The 9,840-nt window shown below is 37.4% G+C and overlaps 1 protein-coding gene across 1 annotated transcript in view; it reads left to right on the forward strand.

Moving 5' to 3' along the window:
* CRISP2 (cysteine-rich secretory protein 2) overlaps positions 1–9,616 on the forward strand; it is a 70,156-nt gene extending 60,540 nt beyond the window's left edge. Inside the window, exon 7 of the mRNA XM_010004886.1 lies at positions 9,489–9,616. Within this exon, the coding sequence (XP_010003188.1) occupies positions 9,489–9,616 (128 nt within the window). The remainder of the gene's footprint in view (positions 1–9,488) is intronic.
* The last annotated feature ends 224 nt before the right edge of the window (positions 9,617–9,840 follow it).

The following is a 9,840-nucleotide window of genomic DNA, read 5'->3' on the forward strand; positions in this document are numbered from 1 at the left end:
AAAGAGTGACATTTGGTTACACCTGCCTCATCCACTCACTGCTAAGAGTTTAGACAATGAGTTTGGAGTAGATGCTTAGCTTGTCAGTAGCTAATGTAAGGGAATTGACTCCTGCTTCGAAGATGGCAGTCAAGGCTTTATCCAATAAAACTAACAAGTTAATACATAGTGGGAATTTAATAATGTGGTGATTATAAGAAGTGATAGTGGCTAGTACCTGAAGGTAGTGGAAGTTTTTATCTTTTAAAAATACAGAAATTTGCTGAAATCTGTGGAATGAATTTTTTTTTAATTTAATACCTCCGCCCTTTCGGGTAATCCACACGGAGAAGTAGGAATTGATATGCTAAATTGTTCTTTGTGCCACAGTCCCGGAGGTCAGTTTTATCAGTCTTTGTTTTCTTCCCAATTATTTTACTCATAGGCCACAATTTGTAGCATATCTGGTGGACATTCTTATAGAAGAATCAGATTTCACTATTTAAACAGGTGTGGCAGGCTTTAAGGAAATATTTGCAGTAGTATTATTTCATTTTAACAATACAAACAAAGCTCAGGTGACTGTAGCAAATTAATGAAAATGGATGGGGTAAAATAATGGAAGTATCTTCCAGGATATTGAATATCTGGAGGTGTTAGACTCCCTCCCCTCACAGCCAATAGACATACAGTCTTAGCAACTAACAAGCAGTTTAATAGTTTTTCTAATTGTGATAACCCTGGTCTCATCAAACTTGCCACAAGCACTTCAAATAAAAAAGCACCCTTGCCCTTATCTCGGAACATGGAAGGATATGGTAGAGCTTATCACAAGTGACTTCCCATAGTGCTGCCCATTATACCGATAAAGAACAAAAGTGGCTGTGTTAGAAAGGAATCTGGCATTAAAATGCTATCAACAGCATGGAGCTGCAGAAATGCTGCAGAAAACAGGAAAAAATCAAATAATTTTGAGTTGCACTATGTTCAGTAACGTTGATCCAGCATAATGGAAATGCTCACTGTGCAAGGCATCACAGCAAAGGCAAGGATGAGGAAGGGAAATGCAGGTACAGAATGAAGAGATATGCAGATGTTTTATGTCTTCAGAAAGCCAAAGTATGGAAAGAAGGAAGACAAGTTGAGTTTAAACAGAGAATAACTGGGCATTGAGGACCTGTCAAAGCTGACTTTGTACCTTTTAAATGAGTGGAAGCAAAGATTCTGCAAAAAGGGAAGGTGAGCTGAGTGATGCTGCACTGGAGCAAAAAAGCACACACTTAAAATGCATCCCTCCAGACTAGAGGAGGAAGATGAACACGTCTGTATCCATTCTGCAAGTAGGTTACCCTTGAGCAGGACGTGGTGAGAACTGTGTGTACAGTAGTGCCCAGTGCCACAGTCCTTTGGCCTCAGTGAGCTAATGAAATACACATTCCACTCAGCAAATGGATGGTCAAGAATCACTAGGCAGAAACTACCACTGTGTTGCCCAGTGTGAAGCTCATTCTGTGCATGGCTGTGGAGTTTCTGTGTTATGCCTCTGCCTCAAAATACTTCTTCCACTCTCTTGCCAGAGCCAGGAAAGACAACTGTGAAGCAACCGTCCCTAAACTTGAGTTTCTATTTTGTGAACACATCAACACTGCAGCTTGCTGAGCAGACAACAAGCACTTTGGCAAAGTTAATGTGCTGCAAAAGTATTGATCTTTTATCTTCTCTTTCCTTGCCCTGGAGACAAGAAAAAAACAACCCAAAATGCAGTTGGATTGGTTCATTTTCAGTCACCTGTTCCTTAAGAAAAGTTCTTTTTTCTAAAATGTGCAGCCCCAATGCTGATGTCATTTATCAGTGATAAATATTGACAAGGAAAGAGGAGGGACACATTTGTATACATATATATACACAACCCTAGAGTGAGGAAAGCCTCTCTCTCTTGTCACTCTTCCTAAGTTACAGAAGGATTCTGGCTGGACAAAGGTAATGTATGCAAAATTTAATTTCAATATTAGAGGTTTTATGCACAGAGTCACTTGGTCAGTATTGATTTGGCACTGTGCTACAAAGGCTAATGTGGTTAATATCTGAGGTGTAGCAAATGTGATAATTAAAATATTTACTTATAATAATCTCAGAGGAAAACTTGAATAATAAATTATAACTGCTGCTTAGAAAGCACACCTTCCACCTGTATGGGTGAGAAATGGCTTCAGTGAAGTCTAATTCCCATATTTCTTTAGAAAAGGCAACATTTTGTCTCACATGTTTCATTCTTCAAATGTGAACATAAGTTCATCCACTTTGAAGAGGGTGGGAAAGGTTTTTCTAATATCATTTGAATTATTTTTATGTTGAGTTTATTTCACTGAGTTCAGTAAGCTGAACTCAGAATTTTGCCATCTAGAAATGTTATCTATCTGTGCAAGCATTCAGGTATTTGTGCTATTAAAATGTCTGTTCTATCTGACAGTATGCTGGCAGCTGATTGCATTTTCTTAACACAGAGTGAAACCTTTTTTGCAAAATGTAAGTTGAAGATGTAAACTCAGAGAAGGTAGAAAGAACTTATATGAAAGTAACTGAAAAGACAGGTGTTCCCACTCTTACAACCTTTCAAACCTGGTATGCCCTGAAAGCTTTATCTGCTGGCAGGAAAAAAGACTCTGCTAAGAAGTGAAGCACCAACACTAAACCAAAAAAGCCTGGACTGTGTTTTTCAAATAGAACTTTGTTCCTCAATTTTTAACTATAGTTTTTGGCTTTGCTTGTTTCTTTTTTTCTTTCAATCAAATTTGCACAAAATGTCCAGCCTGGAAATGCACTGCCAGCATTCATATTTTCAGAAACAGAGAAGTGGTTTAGTGGATTGAATGCTATGGACATGGAAGGATAATTGTATCTGGGAACTGTTGTCTTTTGACTTTGAAAGCAATGCCAAATACATTTACTCCAAGGGACAGATTTGACTGTGCAGTCTGACAATTGAAGATGTGCAGTAGTATTTTAATTTACTTTGTTTCAACCGTGGGTTGATTGCTGCCTTCTGTTATATGAACTCATCTGCTCATGAACACTTTGCTGTGAATACTAGCACTGAGATTTTTTAGGTGGTGTAAATGTCACACAGTACATTTATGTTCTCTGCTTGACTAACCTCCGATCTTAGTGGAAAGTCTTTCCTGTGTTGTAAGAATGAATAATGTTTCTAGTTATGCCTATAATTATTAGCATCTAAATCCAGAGAAAGTAACTCTCAACCTCAAAGCTAAATTCTGGCAAGAGCATCACTACATCAAACCCTTTATCATGACATTATACACTGTGACGTGTGTTGTAATACTCCTACTGCAAACTAGTGTGGAGTATTCATAAAATGTGAACATAAAAGAGGTCTCACATATAAAGGAAGATGTTTGAAAAACTATTTCCCAGTGTTCTAGCCGGCCTTTCCCAGGCCCCCTGTCCAGGATTGAATTTTAGTTAGAAAATTAGCCCCCAAAAACAGCTACGAGTAGAACTTGAGCCCACAATGTGTAGAACACGTTTCTCAGTGAAGATGAAATTATCAGAGTTGCTGCACTACTGACAGGAAGAGCCACACCAAAGCATCTGAGAGGAAAACTAACATGCTTTCTGGACCATCATCTTTATTCTTTTTATTATTATCATTATATACCTTATAGAAAGTACTAGTTATCATAAGCACTAATACAGGACTAAATGGCAAAAGAATGCACTGAATTCAGTAATATAAACCCAAAAGAAATAAAAGAAAGATCAGATAAAAAATCCAGAGGCAATTTCAGGTGTTAAACAATGAACTGGGTATGAATGACGCTATAAAAGCCATCTCTTCTAAGTCATCATCCTAGGAACAAGAAATCTACTCAATGAAATAAAAATGAAATGTAAGTTCTATTTCCAAGACCCTAGTAAATTGTTAATTTGGGGGGATTTTCTTCCTGCCAGAATGAAAAACTCTCAGCAGCCTTTACTAGCTCATTCTTCTCACCTACTATAAAATATTTAATCAATTATCAGAGATGGATTGGTGAATTGTTTATATTGCCTTTGTATGTTTATGATTTTAACAGGTGTTATCCCAATAGTCTCCTTATCAAGGAGAATTTTCTAGATCTCTACAGCTCACCTGTACTGCTCGTGTTTCAATGAAAGGTGGAGTCTTCTCTGTATGAGACAGTGGTGCCCATGCACCATCATACACCCATTGGCACAGCTTCAGCACATCCAGCTGTATCAGGCATCAACTAAAACTCACAGACCACATTACACCACACACTTTATGCCACAGAGACTAATAGATGTTGGGTTTTGTTTTTTTCTCTGCAGAAATGAATCTACTAACTGCAATAATTTTCCTGGCTGCTTTGGTACATCAATCTGATGGACAGGTAAGACAATCCATCTGTGGAGAAAAAATTCTATCTGAGCACATTGTATAGATATCTGACATAATATAGTTGGGTCTACTGATCTCTAGAGCTTTACAATTCAGGATTGAAATTATTGTTAACATAACACATTACAGACATACTAGAATTTTTCACAGATTCTTGCATTAAGATATTTCTTCTGCCAGTCAAAATATTCTTCTCTTGACAAGACTAATTTTAAAAATACATATTCCCAAAAAGTGTGAACGGAAGCTATTTAAAATAGTTGAGCTAAGAATCAGAAATCTAGTCTTCACACCTCTCCTTAGAGAGGATTAATCATGTAAGATGTGGATCTCTACTATGTAGGCACTTGAATGTGAACTTTTTATCAATATCTTTCTATTATTGAATGAAAAAAAATAAATAAAAATTCAGGGATGCCAATCATCTCTTTAATAAATCTTGGGTGAAGTATGTCCTAAGTTGCCTGTTTTCTTTAGCTGAGTATAGCAGCAGCCTAAAATAACTGGCTGAGATGTGATTTCTACCATTGTAATGTCTGTAAATGTCTTAAGTTAAACAAGATGTGTAACATCTTATGGGTTAGGTTCAGTTGCCCAAACAGAAATGTCTTCATGCAGCTTGATACTCTCTGGAGTATCTGAGCCATTCATGGGCAGCTGTACAGAGAGCTCTTCCTTTTAGGAGAAACAATCTGAGGCTAGGTAGGGCTTCCTGGGCATTTCAAATGGCATTTATCCCCATTTTCTGCCACTGACTACACCGTTTAAAACCTAGAATTGAGCTCTGAATGCAAAGCAGTGAGATTCATTTGTATTACTCAGATATTTCATAATTTATTCTCTCTCATTTTTTTCTTTCTTCATTGACCGTAAAGGCAACCAAGATGACTTTTGGATGTTTATATCTAAGGGATAGATATCTAAAATTAAACAAGGAAGGAAGAAAAAAATAAATAAATCAGTAATTATAAGAACAGAATAACCAATAAAGGAAAATGGGGAATTTCCAAGATGTTTACTTTGATAAGGTCATAATTTATCTTGCTTATTCAACTTCTATTAACCCACATTATTATTGTTTTCCAGGGCTTTCCATTTAAACAAATCAAGATTCCCTACGTTCCTCATTTTAAGTCTCAAAACCAAAAACAGATTGTTGAGCTCCACAATGAAATACGGAGATCAGTATTTCCCACTGCCAGCAACATGCTGAAGATGGTAAGCTAAACATTGCAACTGGCTTGTTTCCACATCATTAGCAGAAGATTGTAGCCTTCTAAACAACCCACACTCAGATGAACAGAAAGAGCAGGAAGAGTGCTCTGGAGTCGAGATGAAGAAATCAGAACTTTATCCCTTAGTTTCTTCAGGCTTCGTGCTTAATCTTGCACACCTTGATGCTCCAAGCACTTGTAAAATCTTCACAGAAGTCTCAGATGGGCTACAAGGGCTATTTGAAACTTCTCTCCTCTCTCTCTTTCTCGGTTTCTCCCTTTAGAAAAACTCAATTAAGCAATTTAGGAACTGTTCCATGCCTGGGGTTATTTGTCTGCAGGAACCATGAATACTGGTTTATGCCAACCACATCTATTTGTTGCTGTCAAACCTACGCTAACAGCCTGCAAAGTGAACCACCAGTTCTTGCCTTCTATTTGTTCACTGCAATGGACAAGTATTGCAAGCCTTTTCAGGGAAAGCACTTAAACCAAGGATAAGGTACAAAATGATGGCTCAGATTATGGACAACAGTCTTTAGTCTGTGGAATCAACAACTCCCTTAGACAAGGGACCCCAAACCATTCTATGATTCTAAGATGTATGATTCTATGACTTAGTGCACTGCACCCTGCAAAGTTGATGCAGACAGCATCAGCAGACGGCCAAATGAAAGTGTCAATATGTTATAAAAATCCTATTAATCAGGACCATGTGGTATTGTGCAGAATAACCTGCTGAAGAATTGTGGTGCCCATGCCCCAGTAATGTTATCTGGCACAATTCTGTTTTCTGTTGAGGACCACAGGAGCATTTAATGCATAACACCCAAGTCACTCCTCCTGTTTTTTCTTCTCATGGATTGCACTAACATATTTGTGACATGGATAATTCTTTCTTTTTGTCTTTCAGGTGTGGGATGAGAAAGCTGCCAAGAATGCTCAGAAATGGGCTAATAAGTGTGGGATGAGAATCAGTCCAAGAGATCAGAGAGTCATTAATGGTACGGAGCCTGAGCTAATTCATTAATGACAGTTTGCAGATGACCCTTGTGCATGTGAACTAGAAATAAGGATAATTTTTAATCTGTTATACAATAACTTTTGAGGGTTATGGGACAGGAAAACATCATCTTTGTCAGAGAAGTACTTTGAAAGAGAAATTGTTGGAACATGAGAAAGAGGGGTGCTATGTATTTGCCTTATTTCTGTAGATTTACTTGTCTTAGTTTGGCTCCTGCTAGAGACAAGACAGCGCAATATGTGATTTTTGGTATAACTAAGTACAGACAATTCTGTGTAACATTTTGTAGTCCTAAAAGTATCTGTGACTGAAAGCTCACCAGAATCAAAGTAACATTTCCTGCAGCTTTCATAGGATAGGGTGTGCTGCCCTCTTCTCTAAATCACAGGGAAAATAGGTTGGCATTGTAGAGATTCTTTTTAGGATGGAGCTACAACCCCTCTGTCCTACCTCCCACCCTACAGCTTGTTTCTCTCCTGAGTAATACAAGAGACTTATTTCTACTTCAGGTATCACTTGTGGTGAGAATATATTACTGTCATCTAACCCAAGGACATGGGCTGATGCAATTCAAACCTGGTACAGTCAGTCCTCCAATTTCAAGTATGGATATGGAGCAACCTCAAAAAATGTCAATATCGAGAATTATACTCAGGTATGGACAACTGAAACAAAGTGCAATGATATATCAGAATTACAGGAGTTCACTTCAGGGAGCTGGCATATATTTGCTATCAGTTAAAAAAGTATCAATGTCATCAAACTATTACCTATCATTCACACTCTGATCCAAAGATTAATGATAAATTAAAACCCTTTTTCATCTAATTCTGAGACAATGAAGCCAGTATTTTGAAAGAGCTGTCCAGAAGGGAAATTTTATTCTGTAGAAGAAAAAGAAATCAGTACCTTCCACTTAGAAATAAATATTTTCTATATGAGGATTGATATACCTGATTAAGAAATATCAAAGCAAAATATCTATGGTTTAAATATTTTAATTAAAACTTTAGCATCCTGCCAGCAACTGTGTTCAAAAACATTTTGAAACCGAATGACATGGTTGATTCTTTTTTTTTGTTTGTTTATTTGTTCTGACAACTTAAGTTTAAACTCAAAAGCTAAATAGACAAAACAAAATATTACCTTCTAGTTCTGCTATTCTGTGAGAACTTTGATGAGGATTAAATACAAGTATCTGAAATAGTGTGATCAATTTTTATTCTACAGCTAATCTGGTACAACAGTTACCAGGTGGGATGTGGAGTTGCCTACTGTCCTAGGAACCAGTTCAACTACTTTTATGTTTGCCACTACTGTCCTGCGTATGTATTGCCTTTTTACTCCTTTAAGATTAAATAATTCTGGACAAATTTTCTAAAACTCCTGTAGTCCATTGGTCACGTGTAGGATAAAATGACTACAGTTTATTTTAACCATTTATGATTTTGTAAATGCTGATGCAAATTGTGGGTTAAATATCAGGTTAAATAGAAACATTTGTTTTATTTCACATTGAAGATACTAGGAAAATTTTAGCATGTGATTAAAAAAAGGTCTGTGTCTGTCAGAATCAGGCATTATGCACAAAGCATCCTATAGCTTTGACCACAAAGAGGAAAGTCAGATGCAAAGTGAAAGACAATGAATATTCACAGAGGTAAAGAGCACACCTGAAACAGCTGTGTGGCAGAAGGTGCCTGCTGAGCTTCTGTTCTAATAAGCCACAGTCACTAGAAAGCCATTAGAAAAATCAGAACTAGGAATCAGAACTGATAATGTTATACAAAGGCAAATAACCAATTAATTTTCTTTCTCTAAATCTTATTGTACCTCTTATTTAAGCTGAAGTTCATGTATACTATGAATATCAGAAATTAAAATCTGATTCTTTATGAAAATAATTTTACCAAAAAGTTTCTAGATGCCTTTCATTGCAATAAATAACATGAACTCTTGTTAAGGGCTGCATTTTTATATTGTTTTGTGTTGGGTTTTTTTTCAAATTTCAGAGGAAATAATCAGATGCAAATAGCTACACCTTATAAGAGGGGACCAAAATGTGCAGACTGTCCAGGTCACTGTGACAGAGGGCTTTGCAGTAAGTGAATGTGTTCTCCTCCTTACAACAAATGTTGTCCTACCTCAGATATTAATGTTGTTCCTTTGTAGTGTTTTACTTTTGAATAATTACCTGTCACTAATCTGGACAAAAGATTTTAGAACTGTCCCTTTTATTTCCCTCCAGAAATAACTGGTTAAATCTCACACCAGAGTAGGTATAACCTTCAGCAGGTGGGTTGGATCAGAGGTTCCTTCCAACCTCAGGCATCCTGTGATAATGGGGCACCAGAGTAGGTATAACCTTCAGTAGGTGGGTTGGACCAGATGGGCCTTCAGAGGTCCCTTCCAACCTCAGGCATCCTGTGATAATGGGTAAATTGTGCTAGTGTTGACTACTAGGTGCATTATCACACCATCACTCTCCTGCTGTCCTTTTCTGGAAAGCTCAATATAAGCTGTCTTCATGTGCATCAATATCTAAGGGCATGAACAGTCTGAAGGCATGAAGTCTGTCAGGCTTCTCACATCTGTGTGTACAAGAAGACCCGCACAGGCCTCTGGGTTCTGCAGATTTCTATGTGCAGTCAAAGTGTACAAATAGATGGGAACTGTAAGATACCACCCTCCTGCCTGGACTCCCTATTCTATAATATTTGAACAAATTTAACAGCAGAGCAAAAGTACCACATAGACATGCTGGAATCTCTTTCATAATCAGAAGTATCTGACTGGGACTTGTTTTTTTAATTAATATTTCATGTTTTTGTTTCTGTCTCTTGTATTTTAGCCAATCCTTGCAAGCATCAAGACTTTTTTGCAAACTGCAGAAATCTGAAAATGCTGTTTGGCTGTAACCATTCACTGGTGAAGGAGAAGTGCCGCGCCAGCTGTAAATGCACCACTCAAATCGTATAATGTCCTGGTAGATGTCTTTATAGCTGCTGTGAGACTTATTTTTCAGGAAGAGTAGACCTTGCTGGGAACTGTATTCTCTCTCAGTGCATCAGCTCGGATTGACCTATAGGTAACATTTTTTCTGAAGTTTGACCATTGCTTCAGTCCTAAATAAGTCAAGCAGCTCAAAATAACCTCTGACGTTATTTTAGATTTTGTGGAAATCAGGCTTAAGCTGCTAATGT

The sequence above is a fragment of the Chaetura pelagica genome, unplaced genomic scaffold (assembly GCF_000747805.2).
Source record: "Chaetura pelagica isolate M959 unplaced genomic scaffold, ChaPel_1.0 scaffold99, whole genome shotgun sequence".
Classification (NCBI taxonomy): domain Eukaryota; kingdom Metazoa; phylum Chordata; class Aves; order Apodiformes; family Apodidae; genus Chaetura; species Chaetura pelagica.